Source organism: Leptinotarsa decemlineata, unplaced genomic scaffold, assembly GCF_025532065.1.
Source record: "Leptinotarsa decemlineata unplaced genomic scaffold, Ldec_3_MD MMD2_P_RNA_scaffold_5, whole genome shotgun sequence".
Lineage (NCBI taxonomy): Eukaryota > Metazoa > Arthropoda > Insecta > Coleoptera > Chrysomelidae > Leptinotarsa > Leptinotarsa decemlineata.
The window spans coordinates 510,278-530,885 of record NW_027412532.1 but is presented as its reverse complement, the minus strand read 5'-3'; the positions used below and the strand labels follow the sequence as shown (position 1 = coordinate 530,885).

Below are 20,608 nucleotides of genomic sequence, written 5' to 3'. Positions count from 1 at the left end.
TACCTTGCTTCTGTTAGTTGAATTTCCAGTGTCATGAAAACCACCTTGTTCATCTACTAAAATTGAAGGTCGACTTTCAGTTGTATCGCCAATTGCATATGCAGGATATTTTCTGTGAAGATTCCTGCACTGACGCCTGTCGGATATAATTCAACGCCCATCATGGTATTAGCTAGGGGAGTAGTTGTTTTCTGATAGACGTCAGTGAAACAGCGAATAGAATCCTCTCGTTAATAAGCCAAGCGAGTATCAAATTGCGACAATATTATAGAGTACAACATTCTCTTCTTGAGATATGGAGCTAAAAACACACATGTCTTTAAAACGGACAAAACTTTTGGGACAACCAGTATAATCCTAAATGTGATGGAACTGCCGCCCCCCCCGCTACAGCAATGAAGTTTTCAACTTCCTCAAACTGTGTTACAATGTTATTTCAGGATCATGCTCACTGCCGATGGATTCAACAAAACGTGAATTCTGTTGACTTTGATAACATCAAATATTTATACTAATCCATGTTCACATTTCAGAAATTTACATTCTAGATCAGTGTGAGGTACTGACAGTGATAAATATATTATTATTCATGATGAAATAATGGTAACCTCTCAATTATTGTTGGAACATTTGACAGAGCTTCATGCAATAGACTCAATTTGATCCATTCAATACGTATCACATATTCAATAAAGCACTTAGCTGAAATCTGTACTCTAATTCGACATCTGATGCGATAGAATTGAATGAGCTAACTATAGTACATGTTTTCGATATAACTGACATTGATAATAATCGAATTGAGAATACGTCGATATCGGGTAGTCTTCAATATATGTCTACGTGTTATATGTATATAAACATGAGTATGTATATTGTAGGCTTATTTTAATATCGTTAATTTACTGGTAATATTTCTGGTAATTAACGATTCCTTCATCACTTCTATGATTTATGGCTAATAAAAATAGGAATTGATTTGACTATTAAACAGGGCGTTTCTTAAACATGCGGCCATGGATTATTATAGGGGAAGAAAAAAAATTTCGACAATCACAATTTTGATTTTATTAAAGTTATTAACGTAGCCGACAAAAAAGTATAGACTAACTACAACACTGGACTTACCTAGTAATAAAAAAATCTAAAAATACCGTTGGTATTCTCAACATTCCGATTACAATAAACAGTTGCAGACATTCAATTTACTGGGTGTAACCAGAAAAGATGGTTCAAAGAGTTCCAGAGTCGATGAGAAGATTGGATTCTTGGATCCGAGCGGGGGGTAGTCATTTTCAACAGTTCTTATAGATTAAGAAACATTCCATGTAATTTTTGGTGTAATAAATTGTTATTGTCGAATTTTTTTTCACTCCGTATCTTCGAAACAAAGCGCCTCATCCTTAGAATAATAGTTCAAGGAATAGTTCTTTGAATTTTTGCTGCATGTTCAATGTAGACCGTGTATAAAGTTCTGCTTCGTGTGAGACACAACATAGTCAATCTTCATCACTAGTCTAGTTACTTAACTAAACACTTAACCACCCCAAAACACAAAAAGTAGACATTACAGAAATCTCTTAGATTTCTTTCGGTCCCCCTTGAAAAAATGATTGAAACTGTGGTACATGAACAATATATTTCATTGAAAGTAATAAACTGATTATGATGACGTATTCCAAAAACACTTTATTGTGAGATTTTCACTAAATTGTTTTACAAAAACGCAACACGTGTTCGCCATACAATGGCTTCATCTGGCGTGTCTTTCAACTAATTCTACACATTCAATACTAAATATATATATAGTTTATGGAGTACCTGAAATCAAAGTACCTGTAAACGAAGTACCTGAATTTTAAGTAGCTGATATTTTACCTGAGTTTCTAATGAATTAAATTACCTGCACTTATGTTCCATTTTCACATTAGAAAAAATATATTCAGTAACAGATAATTATTGAGTTCTAATTGATCATTCAGTAAATTACCCGAATTCCTGAATCTATTGATTTCTAAACATTCTAGAAGATTAAGTTTCAAACTCTTCTCTTCTAAATGTAACACCTCCTACTCATGTTTGAACTCATGTCCTTCTGCTAAAAGATGGTTTGCAAATGTGAAATTGGTCTTTCTATTTACAAAACTACTCCTATGTTCTTTAATTCGTTGGACAAATGTTCTTCCTGTTTGGCCAATGTACAGTTTTGGACAAGAGCCACAAGTCAGCTTATATACTCCTGATCTATCCGACACCAAAGTTTTGTCCTTATTGTTTTTAATAAATTTACTTAGGTTACTATTCGTTCTATAAGCTACGTTTACGCCTTCTTTCTTCAAAAAACGGGCAATATTTCTGTTTGGTTCCCCCATATATGTCAATGTCTTATAACTAACGTTATCGCATCTTGAATATGGGTAGACCAGATCCATGGCTTGCTTTTGTCGTTTTTTGGAAAGAATGGAGCTTACAATATCTACCTTATAACCGTTATTAATCGCGATTTGTTTGATCAAATTCAGCTCTTTCTGGAAATCCCTATCAGACAGTGGAATATTCAATAATCTGTGAAGCATACTATTGAATGCAGCAACTTTATGCTGGTACGGGTGTGTGGAGGAATTATGTATGATAATGTCCGTGTACGATGGTTTGTGGAAAATTGCAAACTCATGTTTATTGTTATTTTTCGTTATGGTTAAGTCCAGGTAATTTATTGAATTATTTACCTCCCTCTCAGTGGTGAATTTTATTGACGGGTGGATGGAATTGGCATATTCAATGAACTTGCCTAATTGCCTATCTGTACCAGTAAAACATACCAAGATATCATCTACGTATCTGTATCAGGACAAAAAATTGTTGGCTAACTGATTATTATGGCTTTCATACTCTATGTTATCCATGAAAATATGATGAACCAATTAGGATTTTGATCTACACGCTCATGTGAAACAGCATTACAAGTTTCCATATCCAAATGGAAACTTGCTGTTGATGATAATAAATATAGAGTGGCTGTGTTTCTAGACTTTAAAAGGGCATTTGAGACAATTGATGCTACTATACTACCAAAAATACTCAAATATTATGGAATTCCTAATTTAGTACTTGAATGGTTTGAAAGTTATCTCTATAGTCGAACTCAACAGACTAAAATCAACGGAACATATTCAAACCAAAAAGGCGTCGAAATTGGTGTACCTCAAGGTAGTGTCTTGGACCCGCTTCTATTCATTCTTTACATCAATGACATCAACTTCATTGGTGAATGCGAATTTATTATTTTATCCGGTTCGGAGACATTAATCTTTTTGGAGAAACGGTGCCTGGGTTTTTCTGGCACTGAATTGAAGCCTGGTTACTTCCACCCCAATTCAAAATCACTTCTAGATCCTCATTAAGATATGAAACCTCCTGCTGCCGGTGAAGATGTGCCTCCGTAGCCGACGTCCAATTCAAATGGAATGACGAGACAAGTGCGCTGCTGTCGTCAGCAAAGCAATATATTGGGTTCTTGGTTTATTCCGACATTCAATAAAAACAGTGTTGAAGACAAAATGGATCCCTGGGGAACACCAGCGTTGATAGTGAAAGTATTCGAGAATTATCCATCGACGACCACTTGCAGGGAACGTTCTTTAAGAAAGCTGAAGAACCATATATAGAAATGATCGGACAGTGGTGGAGTTGAATCAATTTGATAATGATGATCTAAAAAAATATATTGAACAATTAATTTTTTGTGTATTCTTTTCCCTGATTTCATTCTAGTTCATGAACTCGTATCAGGTATTTGCGTCAACGACGCTTTATTGCTTCCCTGTCACTAATTTTTCCGACTCGATTCGCCCGAGAAAGAACGCCTTGAGGAAATGAAAGTCGTCCCTTGTTTCTCTGCGTAATTTGTTTCTGGTTGCGAATGCCACCACGCTAGGCCGGAGGGGTGATTTTCAATTTGAATTTGTAGAGATTGAACTCCCGAATACGTTTAGCAGTTTATTAACAAGATTGCTGAAGCTCGTTTCTTTTTGTTCGGTATTCAAGTCGTTTGCTGAAGGTTTTATTGGAGTCAGTGGCAAATGTGTTTTGTGTGTTGACATTACCATATTCTTCTGAAGGGAAACTTTGTCTGAGAGTTTCTCATTTATTCTACAAATAGCGCAGGGGCTAGACAATGGAGAATCAGAGGGATCCACATTCCAAACTGTCAGCTGAATGAAAACAGGATATCATTGCAAATGTTCTTTTGCCTGCCTGGACTTACTTTCCATACCACAGCTTCGGTTGGAAAGTGTTTCATTCGGAAATTTTTCATCGTGCTCTTCTTTGATCACGGCCGGGTCACTAAATTCAACGTCCAATTATTCTTTTGGATCAATTTAGTGCTTCTGAACGGTCCATCAGCAGGGACTTCCAAACTTTTATATTCGATAACGGTCTTCTTGAAGCTACATTCGCAGACCACAAACATTTTTCGTTGTGACTTTTTGATGTGACATGTACCCCGAAATAGGTCTATCAGTTGGACGTATCGAGCAAATGAAATTAACTTCTGCTTTTCATAGTGGCCTAAACGTCTAAACGACTGAACGGATTTATATGAAACAGAATAGCATATAGGCCGTAAGATTGTTCATCTTGAATAGTCAAATTCTTATGAACATAAACAGCAACATTATTATCCCCAATCAACACGGTTTCATGAAAGAACGTTCAACCGCCACCAATCTTGTAGCAATCACTCAAAGTATTGCAGAGGGTATTGACTGTCAGTCTCAGACAGATGTCATCACCACTGATTTTTCTGAAGCGTTCGACAGACTTGACCATGGCATCAAAAAGCTTTCGACTTCTAAGTTATCCAATGAATTAATTACCCTCTTTTAATCGTAGTTTTACAACCGTAAGCAGAACGTCCAAGTCAATGGCCTCAAGTCTATCGAATGAATAGCAACATCTGGTGTACCACAAGGATCAAATCTAGGACCCCTACTGTTCAATATGTTCAATAATGATATCTTAGATGTCATTTTCCTTCTTCACGCAGATGACAAGAAACTCTATCACAATATAACATGTTCTAATGATTGCGAACGTCTCGCCATGAATTCAAATCGCGTTGCTACATGATGTCGGCAGAATAATCTGTCTCTCAACCTATCCAAATGTAATGTAATGTCTTATTCATTGAAAACGAACTTGAATTTACACAACTACGCCATAAATAATCAAGTTCTGGAGCGTTCTTTATTTTCTTTTATATAGATTCACAAATTATATTATGTAGGTACATATTAGTATATGCCACTGTTATTCCCTATTCTGTAGAATAGTGTATGAAATAAATAAAATAAATAAGTAAATGAATAAAAATTGATATAATTGTCGTTTCAAGTATTCAATGTAGATAAACTTTGTCTGTTACACTGAGTAATTTGGACGAATCTTTCAAAACTTTTCACGATAAGAATAACTTGACTCAGAAAGCCATTACTTATCGCGCCTACTGTAAGAGGATGGAAGACGATGCGCAGGGGCGCAGGGGTGGTCCAAGCAACGAAACGCCACCGCCGAGAACGCATCCCGAACGCGGACAGAGGCGTGAGGACAGACGTCGTTGACGGTTGTGTTAGTTTCGCGAATTTCTTTATAGGTAACATAATTAGATTTTTGAAGCTATGCATTAATTAGTGCAGTTGGCATGTTTTTTCAGTTATTGTATCTTTGAGGAAAAATATAAATTACTGTCTGTTGCCTGCTCTGATATTAACGTACAACTGAAGCTACTGAACCTAGAATCTTGAAATACGCAGGTAGGTTCTTTGTATAGCGTAAATAGGCATCAAGAAACGCATCAGGAATGCACACAAAGTTGAGTCAATCTCATTTTTAGCGTTGACAAAACAAAAGCGAATTGGTAAATTTTCCAAGACTGACATCCCGCCTCTAACCAAAGCATCCTCCACGTGTCTACGTCCACGTGTCTACAAACCTTCCCAGCCCCCACCACACTCTTCTGGTAACCGGAAATAATCAGACAAAACACTAATGAACTTACGTGAATACGTTGCATTCTGCTGCTGCATCGTCCCGTTTCCTGAGTTAGCGTTGTTCCATCCTCGCCGACAAATACAGATGGAAACGGCGACGATCAGGACTAACAGGACCAACAGCGTGCTAATTACTACGACGACGAACCACGTGACTTCCAATCCGAGGATGGTTCCCGTCTCGTTGTCTGCAAAAGAAGGAAAAAGCAATTACAAGTGAGATCGATGACTGGCGTGAATTATTGGTTGTTTCAGAAGTTTCATCCGTTTTCATGAGTCTATTATGAACTGTGAAATCTCAGTGAATGCCAATTAAATTCGATATTTTATTTACCTGTTTGTTGAACCAAATGTGATATGTTAATTAATGAACATTATGTACATTTTCATAGAATCTATAAGTTTGTCAGTACTCACTTTGGCAAAGAGTTGTGGACGTTTCATCTGATCCATCAGCGCAATGGTTGATTCCATCGCAGACAAGTTCTGTGGCTATACAAAATTCCCTGAGGTTGCAGCGAAACTCTGTACAGGAGTGCTCTAAAAAGAAAACAACATGTCAAGGAGTGTTTCACAAATACTAAAAATGTTTTCAACTTATGTCGTCATATTCATATTCTTTTGGTAGATAATAGTACGTCGGCTACAAATGTAAAATACAAATTGTGATCGATTGGGCGTTGAGATGGACGTTGTACGGATATTGTACGAACGTTGGGCGGATTTTATACAGACGTTGTACTGATGTTATGCGATGCGGGTTTGATACGGACGTTGTACGGACATTATATGGATTTTATATAGACGTTGTACGGATATTGTACGGTCATTGTGAGGAAATCGTACGGATATTGTACGAACGTTATGCGGATTCCATACGGATATTGTGCAGACATCATATGAACACTGTACAAACATTGTAAGGATATTGTACGAACGTTGTACAAACGTTGTACGAACATTGTACGGACATTGCGTGGACGTTGTGTGGATTTTATACGAATGTTGTACAGACTTCATTCGGACGTTGTAAAGACGATGTACGAACATTGTACGGGCATTGAAAAAAACGTAACAGTACTCACTGGGATCTTTGACAGCAGTAATGACGAGCTTGAAACCGTTGGAGTCAGTTCCCCAGGCATCCGTTACATATTTTAGTGTGACGTAGTTGGTGCGAGTAAACATTGCTCCCAAATTCTGCTTCGTGTTTTTGCAGGTCAAGTCGAACTACAACAAATAAAAAAATATATAAATTTTGACAACACAGACATAAAACAGACTGGATTTCAATTGAAAACTTCGGATTCCACCCACCTTGTATGTCCCAACTGCATGAGCGCCATCGTAAATGTACAGATGGTCATTGCAGTCGAGTTGAAGAAAGTCGAAGCGGAGCATGAATCTCTGAAGAATGGAATGCGTCTGAAACGTTATGATGCAGTCCAAATTTCTCTCGTTCTGCGACCAGAGAAGGGCGCCGTCTATTTTGCGGTAGAGGTTTTGTAGAAAGTGGTTCTTGCAGAGTGATTGCATTGAGTCTGAAACAAATAAAATTTATGAACTCAGGACTGGATTTCTAGGGATATACATCAATAGTTAACTTGATATGGAGGTCCATGTAAGTCAGCTTAACTCTCATCATAACAGAGCAACTTTGCTCTAATATTCATTAATGTTAATACAAATACTCGAGTTCTAAATAAGTTTATTCTATCCATTTTCGTGGTTCATTTGAGTACGGTATTGAATTTTGGGGAACTCGTTTCCATCGTTTTTCGATCAATACAAAAATGTGCGAATCTGATTTGAATTGTGCCCTTTTGGAAGTGTCCATAAGCAGGTTTTAAAAAATGCTGGTACATTTATTTCACCAGCTTGTATTTCGCAATCTTGATGACTCCCTCTCATCAGGAAATTGATGAGAAAAAATTGTCTTCTACTTGTATGAATCTATAACAAACAGAATACTGAGATGAAAATTACATTCATTGTTCACGCAATATCTGAAACTGTATTGGTTACCGTAATTGTACTTTACGTCCACTGGTCTTCTCATACCGATGGCTAGGTATATGTGCAAATGAATATTCTACACAAAAATACCTACCTCAAATTCATACCTTCTACTTCGGATGTACAGTTATCCAAAGCCAGTACGATCTTCCAATTCATCTTCCAATAAAGAATACGTTTGTGTATGTTCCATGTCTCCAACTCTCAGAAACATTATAATATAAGCAATCCTTCCCATTCTAGATATTGGAGTTGATCGTATAAACACCACCTTTGCTTTGCCAGAGAAAAATTAGGCATTCCCAACACCCTCCGTCTGTTGTCTGTGAAAATCTCGAAAAATCCCCTCTTATGTAAATATGACTTCAAAAATATAGGAAGTGGCCGTAATATCATCACGTCGATGCCATCAATCTGGATGATGTGGACGCGCCTAGACTTGTTGAGATCGAGTCTAGCTTATTGAGTTTCCTGCTGAAACTTCACACAGAGTCGCAATCGAATTATATGTCATACATTCAGAACTGATAATGGTGTTGAATAAAAATAACTTTTTGTGAAAGAAATCGGAATTTTTTTCTCAAGCTTTTTAGGGAAGTTTTCCCTTCCACAATCGGAAAAAATTCTGATAGAAAGAATTTTATACAGAAAGTTCATGGAATATTGGCAAACATAAAAAAGAACTGACTTTTTACGTCATCCATGATTTCATTGATCATGCTTTGGAAGATTGATGGGGCGTTTTTTAGGCTAAATGGCATCCTAAGGATTTCAAAATATCATATCTGTTGAAAAAGTTGTTTTTTCAATACTGTATTTAAGCATTTCATTCAATTAAAACCGCTTACTCAATCTAACCTCGTTCAGTATTGAGCTCGTCCTAATTTTTCAAAGGAATCATCAATATTGGTTGGAGGAAATCGGGTTTGCATAGTTTTATTTTCTATAATCAACGACACCAGTTTTGAGTTCTATTCGCGTATAATTTTATTGGTACTATCCACATAGGACTTGATCAATGACTAACACTTTTCATATCATTTCATCTTCAAGAATTTTTTATATTAGATTTTCAACTTCCTTTTTATGAACTTATCACATATTTTGTATAAAGACGAAAAAATCGAAAGCCAAAACGTTTCTTTCCCAAAAATTGTAATCACATGTTTTGATTGTGTGGTTGTAGATAAAGACTCATCAGGTTACTGAAATATGGTGCTATATGGTTGACAAAAATTCATTAATTCAAATGTTTCTTCTTCATTTAAATGGTAAATGCTTAATGAGTTTTCAATTTCCTGTTGATACATGTAAGGATGGAGATTAATTATCCCATTCAGCCTGCACAGTTTTTTGTACACCCCGTACGTCTTTCAACAGCTCATTTCGTAATCAATTCTAGACAGACTTCTTCACCTTCCTCCTCCCAGGAGAAATTTCCAGTTGACATTTTTCATTCATAGCCAGTCATTTCACAGCCGAAGGAGCTACTCACAATAGATTTCAATTAGGAATTCAGAAATGATGAATTATCAATCGAAAAAGCCCGTGAGAAGGTTCAATTATCGGGAACGCTTCGAAGGTTCGCTTTCATAAGGGCTATTGGTAGAGACGATGAAAAGAGCGGCGTTGTGGAGCACTCAGATATTTGAAGTTGATCCTGTTATTGTCGTCTTCTTTCGAGTCGTTTCCAGTGGCTTTGCTGGAAAATATACGGGGTTGTCAAAGTATATCTCGCTGGAACCATAATTAATGGGTCGTACTTGGCTACCCGTCTTGGAGACAAATATGGATAGAGGCGAAATAGCAACAGACTGATGTCATAGAACACCTTGTACATCGAATATTTCTGGAGTCAACGCGTGTATGAAGTTATTCATTACAATTATAAAATTTTTCAGATTGTGTAAAACGAAGGTCCCCAAACAGACGTTCGTTCAACGACAGCCATGCTTTCAAATAATTAGCAAAATTCTAGATTTCAATTTCAAAGAAATACACAACCTCGAACATTAAGTTTGGAAACAACCCAAATCACCAATCAATAATGATAATATTCAAATCTTTAATGAATACCACCATCATCACGACAACATAAATAATAGTTGTATATTCCCAAAGTCACTCTCTCATTTATTTCCCGGTAGATAGACCCGGTTGTGGTTTATAAGCTCCCAATCTGCCCCAAATAGGGTTACTCATTAATCCATTTTCCCCAATGAGACCGGCTGATGCGGTTTGATCATGGATCGAATCGAATAATTGACGAATCAAGCGTGGAAATACAAACAATTCGAATATTCGATCGTAATGGGATTCCCTGGTAAGTTCAAATGAAGCGGGCAATGAGAAGCAGTTACTTGTGGAATGGAAGTGTGCAGGTTTATTCTGATTCAGAACTACCAGTTTAAAACAAAACACCACCAGCTACAGAGCCCAAGTAACCTAAATAGTCTTTTTGTTGTTCACAATGAATCAACGAGACGTATTATACCAATAAAACTGAAAATTTTAAGTGTATGCAAACTGCACCCGAAACAAACAAGGCCTTATTTGCCTAGCCGTGGCGAAAAACAAACTGCAAACATTGAACACGATTTGTTTTCCCGTATTTCCATTCTGCGTTGCTATGCATTGCCATGAGAAAGCGAGCAAATTGCTCGAAAATACGAGAGATACACGTATTCTCTGGGTTTTTATCAGGGAAATTCCGAGGGAGTGACTGCTGCAACGACGCTAAGGCAACAAAGTTGTTACATCAAGGTATTTTCATTGCATTTTCTATGCAGGTGAAGTCATTGTTTTGAAATTAGTCGCTTTCTTTTTTTCTTTGGAACTTTTCGACATTTCAACAAGTAGAAACAGCTAATTTCTCCTAAAAATATCCACTTTTCAATTTGAATAAGACTCCTGTAGGTGGAATTGAATTAAATAAGTGTATGAATATATATACTGTCACTGTGACGTGAGTGAGACAGTCAGTCAATGAGTCATTCCGCTAGTGAGTGAGTTGGTCAGTCAGTGAGTCGACGAGTTTATCACTCATTTAGTAAGTGACTCAGTCAGTAAGTCAGTGAGTCGGTCAGTGGTACAGTCCGTCAGTGAGTCAGTCAGTCAGACAGTCAGTCATGAGTCATTAAGTAAGTCATGACGTCTGTGAGTTAGTCAGTCAGTGAGCGAAACAGTAAGTGAGTCGGTGAGGGAGTGGGTCAGTCAGTCAGTGAATCTGTCGGTCGGTCAGTCAGTGAGTCAGTAAGTCGGTAAGTCAGTCAGTGAATTAGACTGTCAGTCAGTCAAGGAATGAGTCAGTTAGTCTGTGAATGAGTCAGTCAGTCAGTTAGTCAGTCAGTGAGGCAATCGGTTAGTCAGTCAGTCAGTCAGTCAATCAGTAAGTCAGTGAGTCGGTTAGTCAATCAGTCAGTGAGTCAGTTAGTGGGTCAGTGAGTCAGCGATTGTTTTGAGTACAAACTGAATACAAAAATGTGCTTATTTTTTATTATATTCAATGTTCATATAGAAGTAGCTGTGTAATTCAGTGTTTATATGCAAGTAATTGTTTCGAAAAAGCTTCTTCTTCCTGTTTGTGTCTGAAACTTACTTCTTTGCATTATCTACACATCTTTGTAAAGCGTTCATTCTGAAAATAATTGAAATCTTCCTCTCTTTGAAAGAATGATACATTTTCTTATGAAAATGGAGAAATTAGGGAGGTCTGATAATTCCTGAAATTTCATAATAGGTAACAAGGATTTCCTAGCATCATTATAAAATATATTGAACAGACAATTGGAACACATTTTTTGGTATTAGATACTCAATGGTAGATACTGTTCCTGTCCGTTATTGCAGGGGCTTAAGCAGCGAAAAGTTTCTTCCAAGCTAACGTATCGTCACTGTGTCGTCTAATTCCGATTTCGAAAGTGGGAATTGAACAATAAAACAAGAGGCGTAGCATTGATATTTTTAAGCATTTCAGATGTATTGGGAGAAATAATCTATGCCAATAACGATCCCGTTAGTGGAAAACTGTTCTTCAATAAAAAGTCTATCATTGTAATCGACACCATTATCATTACAATCGTCTTTCATCTCTCCTTCCACGCCCTGCGCTCATCTATCATAGAAAGCCTTGCGTGGAACATCCACTCCGGTCAACCGGAGCTTTTGTGCGTACATCAAAGGCCCCATCCACTCTGTCAATAACAAATATTGACGCATTAATTTTGATCGAATACAATAACGGTGAAGCCATTATGGATTCGTGTTGGCTGACGGAGTATAAGTGTCTTCTCGCGCAAACATAATCACAATTGCTGTTTGGATATTATCATTGGAGGGTGGCACTTGTTCAGTCTCAAAGAGGCTGAACGTTATTTCAGGATCAATTGATAGTTTATATTTCATCGCATCAGATTTAAGAGCAGTTTGAGAGCCTGAACTGCATGATTTTTTCTCAAGTGATGGCTTTTTATGGTAGGTTAAACCGCTTCGTTACGTAACGCATAACGGCGCCAGTCTGTCTGGCTTTCCTTCCGTGTTTCGATCACCAAGTGATCGGGAAGAATAAACTCAGTTTAATCTTTGCTTGAAGATGATCACCTGGTGATCAAAACAAGTGTCGAGGTGATGAAATAACGGTTTGGTGTTGGAATAAAACTCCAGAATGACATAAAATGTCATTTTATGAATTTGAAAAAATATCTGATATCTTCTTAATACTTGAATGAATGGAGTCCTGTAGAAAAAAGTTTTATCACCATTTTTCAATAAGTTTGAAAGATTGTTAGCTGACAAATTCTTTCCCAATCTCCGTTGGTATAAATAATGGGATAAAAGATATAAATAGTTGTCCTATAAATTTTAAACTTCGTGGAACCCTTTTGATATATATATTTCATACGATCCTGCGATAAAAGTTCATAAAAATTTATTGATTTGTTGATTATGATTTTTTATAACTATTGCAAAATGAAATATCTGAAAATTGTTGATGAATTTTTGTTTTCAATTGATATTCAGCTTTACTTCTTTGACATCTGTCGAAGAAGTAAAGAAATAAGCTCTCAAAAAAGGAATAACTGCATATTTATTAGAATTTTTATCCATTTCTGAAGACGGAGGCAGATTTTGGCCTCCGAAACGTAAAACATAAGTATAATTTCTTAATATTTTTTTGGATAGGCAAAATTGTGAAATACGACAAGTTACTGATACATAGAAGATTTTTCTTTGTGAAAAATACTTTGATTTTTACGCAGTAACTTATCGGGGTAAACTAAAAAGTTTGCCCTTCTACACTTGTATAAAGTTCTCCATTATAATTTTTATATTTTTTCAGATTGTGGAAGGTAACCATTACCCAAAAAAAAGGTCGATAAAGATAGTTCTAATTATTATTTTTTGAACAATAGAAACACGTTTTGCGCCCACGGAAGAACCCCACATCGATACATTTTGAGCCATATGTGAGAACGTCAATGAATAGTAAACAGTCCTGATACCATCTAAACTAAGCACGTCTTTGATCTGTCTTGCAAATAACGCTTGGTTCAAATTTTTGCAGACATAATCGATATGGGGTTCCCAAGACAAGGTTTTATCTATAAACATACCAAGGAGTTTGGCTGTTTCCGAAAGTTGGATGCTGTTGAGTTTCACTGTTTTCCTCAACACGAAGCTTAAATGTACTGTTTTACTTTCGTTCAGTTTTAGTTGATTTCTATCACACCAAGAAATCATGTCATCCGTGACTGAATTAATGTTGTTTTCTAGCTCCTCCACAGTATTTCCGGTATCTGTTATGGTAGTGTCATCTGCGAATAGGATAATAAAACCTTGTTTTATATACTACGGAAGATCATTTATATAGATGGAGAAAAGCAGTGAGCCTAAAATGGACCCCTGTGGTACCCCAAGGATAATATCTTGAATATCAGATACTGCATTATTCACAGTCACTACCATTTTCCTATCTTCCATAAAAGATTTTATCCATTCCAGAAGGAACCCTCATTCCAGAAGGAACCCTTCTGGAATGAGTTTTTTATAATTTTTTTCTGCTTCTGCTCCTGCTTGACGTTGGTCAATATATGTTTATAACAAATTGTTAAACTAATAAACAATCAAATAATAAATAAAAAATGTTTTTTTGTCAAACTATTTGAAAGTGTAAATTATGATTTATAAAAGCAAAATTATTTCTCAACTAATTATTGAAACAATCGAAATATAAAAAAAACGATTTTGAACAATTGAAAATTAAAATTTTTCAAAAATATCAAGTTTCTTTATTTGTTTGAAACAATTTAATAAAAAAACACGTAAAAAATCCATATCCTATGTTGATAACTGCCAAAAACATTTTTCCAGAGGTGATTCCGAATCGAATTGAATATATTATAAATGTTTTCACAGAGTTCTGCTACTGCTGTTGATTTATTTCACCTAAATCCGTGAAAGTAAAGAAATGCTTCTGGAGGCAGTTTCGTTCTGGAAAATTTTACTTTCCATTTTTTCTTCCTGGAGTTGATGATACTAAACGGACACAAAGTTGGAAATATAGAAGTTCAAACCCCATGTAAACCTCCCTCATCGAACTCCTAGCCACGTCCAACTCAGAAACCCCAGAAAATTGCCTACCTTTTCAACGTGTAGCCAACTTCAGATCCTCAAGGCTCGTTGCCCTGGTGATCATACCGCTTTCCACCTGCTCATATTTCAGAACAAAATAATCTGCGACGAATACGTTTCGTATTTACTAGGATTCGCCCCATTTCTTCACCTACAGCTTGAGTAAATGGGGCGAAGCGTTATAAAAGCCAACGGAGCGGAATATACAGAGTGTTGTACGGCTTGTTTCGCGTCGGAAGTAGCTGGTGAAGGAGTAATTGAGGCTGAGGCAGTGATTTGATTATTTCGGTTCTCAACAGGTATGTATATTTTGAATATTCGGAGTGCTTGACGTTCCAGAGGCAACGGTAGGTATTTGAAACTAGCTACACTGGCAAAAACCGTTGAAATTGTAGGCTTCAAGATATGGAAATACTGGCAATGAGAATAATTCCATCTTGTCACAAACTCAACGAATTAAGAGACGTGTTGAGTTTGTCAGGACAGTTGCACATGCATAAACTCCTTTCATTTCCATTCATGAAATAAAAACAAATAATGCACTACAAATTCAGACCTATAGAGTATCAACCGGTAGCCCATAGTCGCATTTTCTACCCCCCCAAAACCAATTCCAACCCTCGTATTCCTCAACTACCCCAATCAACTCCCCTCAAGTTCAACTTTGCGGTCCAACGAGTCTTTCCATCATCCTAAGAAAACAGAAAGCAATCAAGTACCTCACTATACCCTGAACAAATATTCCACCGGAATTCTTCTCATTGTTTCCTAAATGGAAAAGATTGGAGGAAAATTCGTTTTCAAGTTTCCCAGAGCAGTTTGGGTCAATTTATCTGTTTGGGCAGGGAAAGCAAGGGCTCCCGAGGGACTCTAACGGATTTCCGAAGTAGATTCGATCTGGAAATAGAGCAATTGAGCATTCAACGAGTTCTTGTTTCGAATTGAATTTGCCAGCATTGTTATCGTCTCCAAAATAAGTGGTTATAGTGATAATTCTTTAACAAAAACGCAACACGTGTCTATACTAAGTGAGCTCTACATTTTCAATGCTTTACGTAAAGTTAATGGGATCTTTTATTACATAACCAGAAACTTTTGCGCTCACCAAGAATATAGATTTCTTAAGTAGTTATTTTCACATCAAGTTCAATAAATTGTATTCACCATTCAGTTGTATCTGTCATAGCAGAGGGTGTGATTAGCACAGTTCAATTTTGAATTTCATCAAGAAAACTGTGCCTAAAACGAATAAATATTGGACGTGCTTTACCATTTTTGGGTTGCAAAAAATCAACTGCGTGGTTTGGCGAAAGAACCGGGTTTACAACAGAAGTATTTTGGCGAAGACACTACCGTTAAAATTTCGGCGAAAGAATCGTGTTTATAGTAACAGTATTTGGCGAAGGTTTCACTGTTGAAAATTTGGCGAAAGAACAGCATTTGTGGTGTTGTTATTTTGGCGAAGGTATATGTGTTGAAAGTTTGGCGAAGGCAGTGGTGTTGAAAGTTTGGCGAAGGAACCTGCAATGATTTAAAGATTGAATCCACAAGTGTGAGCCACGGTAAACCCTTGCGAGTTGCAGAAGCATGCGAATTATTCCTCTTTCTACTAACCCAGCTACCTACTTACCAACCCTCATCGAAATTAAATTAAATGTCCTACTAAAAATTAGAAAAATAAACATAATTGTTGAAAAATATCGATGATACATCGAAAAATGCAATGTATGATTCAGAATCCTCAATTGGTTATCAGAACATTAAACTAGGTTCAGTTATGACTTTGAAATCAAGAATTATTACTTGTTTTTCGCCAACTGCGCTCCCGCCAAATTATCAAATATGTGATCCTTGCTCTTTCGCCAAATAACACAAATAATTTTCTAACGTTTGTCATTGTATTTTTCGCGTTTTTCCTTCTGTGGTAATTTTATCCTCAACTATGAAAAGCTCAATCAAACGAGAAATATTTCGCATACATTTCAAATAATCAATATATCCAATAGTATTAATTTCTTGAATATGCTAGAAATTTCATTTTATTCAGTTCTACATAAAAATGAAATTTCGACAAACGAAATTTTTGAATTCTGAATTCATTTGACGATTTTGTTTTTTGATATGTTACTCCTAATACCCCACCCTGAAATACACACGAGTCAACTAAGTATTTTTCTCAAAAGTCCTCATCTACAGCACCGATTCTGATGATTTTTTTCAAAATTGTGTTTTTTTAACTTGTTGAGAGAAATCACAGATATACTTATATAAGTTATACCCGAATATATTGATTATTTGAACAAGACATGTTCCTGAATATAACTGGAAAAAATTGGGAGGAAACAGCAGAAATAAAAATAGATTAATTGATTTCTCGTGCAAAAACCTGGCCAAAAATGATAACAATTGGAATCAGACAGAAAGTATTTCAATTATTGTTGAAATAACGTCTAGATAGTAACTTTCAACTACCTAATGACTAAATATTTCACTAGAGTTTAAAAATAAACTAATTGAAGATTCAAATTGCTAGTTTCCACATTAGAAAAGAAAGAGAAAGAATTAAATTCAACAAACTATTGCTATGTTCTTTCATTATTTTCGGAAATAAGCTTCCCGTTTGGCCAATATGATGTTTTGAATTTGTGTTGGACTGTTCGGAACCTTTGGTGAAATGAATTTGAAACACTTGAGTCGCAGGTACCTAGAAAAAGTATCTGTGGTATAAATAAGGATAACTTAAATACTATTCATGAAGTTTTGAACCTGAACCACTGCTCTATCCGATAATGAAGTTCAGTCTTCATTGTTTTTGAAGGAATGGAGTCAGTAATATCTATCTTGTAACCGATGTTGACAATAATTTGTTTGATAAACTTGTTCTTTCTGAAAGTCACTTTCTGACGATGGATATTTTCAAGGCCAAAACGCAAGCACTATAGGAAAAGTCTTAAGGCAACAATGCCCGTATGGGATGGTTTGTGGAATGTTTCAAATCACGAAAATCTTCCAAGCAAGTGTTATTTAGATATGAAGATATAACGTGTTGAATAGATAGATCAAGCAGATCATCTCAAGTTTTGGTGATTGACAAAAAATGGACGGAACGGAAGAAAAATAAATAAAAATATCTGTGTGAGGATCCACTATTTTGCAACATCTAAGTAATATCTCAGGATGTACTCTCCAATATTCGTCGTTGAGGAACCAGAGAGCGAACGCTTTTAATTAAATCTGAAATCAGTTCGGAATTTTAATACCTTCTGCATATTCATGTCAACCCTATTACCTATAACCCACTGTCGAAATAACGAAAAGTTATGCTCTCTGCGCCATCCTCTAATTAATAATGCCTTGAGGGTGGAGGCATATCTTCGGGGGTTTATGTTTCAATTAAAACAAGATTCCTCTGGCTGGGGTTTAATCGAATGACCAAATGTATATCATGTCATACATTGATCGATGACTTGAGCAGAGTTAACTCATTTCAAAAATACCTACTTTTTCCCTTCGTTTGAAAGATTTCCACATATTTTCGTATGAAGATGTGGAAATCCACAACTTTTCTTTTCAAAAAATAGTCTCCCTTTTGAATATCATTTATTTCATTCACCTGTTTTTACCAGAACTCTGTAAACTATGGATTATCAACGGTTTTTCTGAAAGTTGAATTGATTTCTGATGGCTCGTAGACAGTCGATATTCTAATACATAAAGTTACAAAATTGTGATGTACGTGTGTATGATATATTCAAAACTTAAATTATAGCATGTTCCTCCGCCAAATTTTGATTTCAACACCGGTGCCTTCGCCAAAATATCACCTTGGAAATCCCTGTGCTTTCGCCAAATCATATAGTGTCTCGGTGTACCAAATATTGAACGGAGCAAAATAAAAATTAATAAATAAATCAATGTTTTTTGAGAAAGATTATAATTCACCTCATTTTTTAACAAACTGTACTGTAAAAATAAGTGCGTCGTCGTTTTGGTAAAAATCAAACAGCCAGTATTAATTAAGATTTATAATGTTAATAAAATCCCCAGTTTATAACATCTGTAAAACTTATTATAGTTTCTATTCAGTATGTTGTATTTTCGTTATTCCCCCTCCGAGGGGGTGCGTCTGACGCACCCCCTCGGACGCATTAGCACATCGTTCGATTGTTTTGTTTAAACGGGTCGTGTATTGTTATTTGTTAAAAATTGCCTTACATTACTGCTGAAAGGGTTTCAGTTATTGCTTTATTTAGTACGTAGTACGCACCCCTCCGAGGGGATGCGTACTACGAAAAATCTGATTAGTCTGAAAGGTGTCCCCCTTTGATTAGAAATCGACGTGTCCGAGCTTTTTTTAAAAAGCTTACTTTTCATATTCAAAAACGGTTCTGTTGAGTTTTCGTTGTTACACACTGTACTAGTCTTTTGATTGGGATTACTCCTGTTAGAAAATAAACCCCTCTTCATCCATATTAAGTTCTGAACTATTTCCTATGATACTTTTTCGCTTTTGTAAAAACGTTCACTGTCTTCCAGACTCTGAACTGTACAAATTCACGAATAGTTCGCCTCGACATGATAAATCAAAAATGGAGGACTCCATTTCCTTCACGGCAACGATATACATACTTTCCCTTCCGGCTATAAACAACTGGAGCCGGGTTCGAAAAATAGAAGCCGATATACGAACCTATATTGCCGATAAATAATATTTGCGTATCGTTATCAGCGAATGATGTTTGTTTAGTTAGTTGTTCGGGCAGTTATGAAGTTGAAGTGATTTAGGGGCTGTTATTTTGGTAGTTTGTTTCGAAAATAGGGTTAATGTGCGAGCCGGGTGGAACAAAGTATGAGATTTTGCCATGATATGGTACTGATGTTGTGTTATATTTTGGAATGCTACATGAAACGCAATTGTTTGATATGAAAATATCATCAAATACCGAAATTATGTCATTGGTAGTACAGTTCAAACTCATGACTTCGAAGAATCAAATCACAGAGTATATCAAAACCTACTTCATTGTCTTCCATCATATTTTTTTATTTGTGTGTGCTTATGTAGTGCTTGTGTTTCGTCGTTTCAAAAAAGGACGTTCTTTATTGAGAAAGTGATAATGGTTATGGCCTGTATGTGATTGAAACTATAATAAAAATAAACTACAATAAGAGACCAATTTATTTATGACTTCGAATTATCCCAAAGAAAACACTTTTTTATATCCACAGTTTTTTTGTTGCAGACTTATTTCACAGATGAAACGTGTACAACTGTCTCCTATTCTCTTTGATTCATTTTTGAAAAAAAAAATAATTTCTTAAGCAGATGCAAGATTAAACATAAGCTTGAATTGAAATCTGGTATTCATTATAACTGATAGTTTACACAATTTTGTAAATTTCCACTACAAAGATCGATTTGTAATTCTAGAAAGTCCAGATTAGTAATAATTTCTGCGACACTTCATTGAAAGACTCGTAGTCATAACATAATAGTGGTGACTATTTTTTCAAGAATATGAAAACGATGAACATTCCAATTCCAGCACAAATTTCATCGATAACTACCTCCAGTCTATTCCAATAGATGTTCAAAATAACCTGGGGTAATTTTAATTAAAACGCCTTTCAAAATATTCATGGATTCTGAAATGAACTGTAGTTGTGTAACGTACACTTCAGATATCACAATTACTCACAAAAAAATCCAAAATTTTACTCACAAAAAGTGGTAAAAAACATAGAGTTTCAATTCTCATTTCTTCATTATGATTTCCCACCAAGTAGTAATGGCTACATCCATCAATTTGTCGTTAAAAAGATGACTTTTCAGGAGGATTATCACAGTTGACAAACTGTGAAACACTAGCCTCAAATGTCAGTTTCCCATTTTTCTAGCCGCTCATCCC

General features: G+C 36.0%; 1 protein-coding gene across 1 annotated transcript in view; it reads right to left on the bottom strand.

The window, feature by feature from the left end:
• loaf (low-density lipoprotein receptor domain containing lost and found) overlaps positions 1 to 20,608 on the bottom strand; it is a 64,224-nt gene that overhangs the window by 5,981 nt on the left and 37,635 nt on the right. The window contains exons 2-5 of the mRNA XM_023173157.2: positions 7,371 to 7,594; positions 7,139 to 7,283; positions 6,471 to 6,593; positions 6,062 to 6,241 (exon numbers count right to left, since the gene is read on the bottom strand). Coding sequence (XP_023028925.1) covers positions 6,062 to 6,241; positions 6,471 to 6,593; positions 7,139 to 7,283; positions 7,371 to 7,594 — 672 coding nt within the window. The remainder of the gene's footprint in view (positions 1 to 6,061; positions 6,242 to 6,470; positions 6,594 to 7,138; positions 7,284 to 7,370; positions 7,595 to 20,608) is intronic.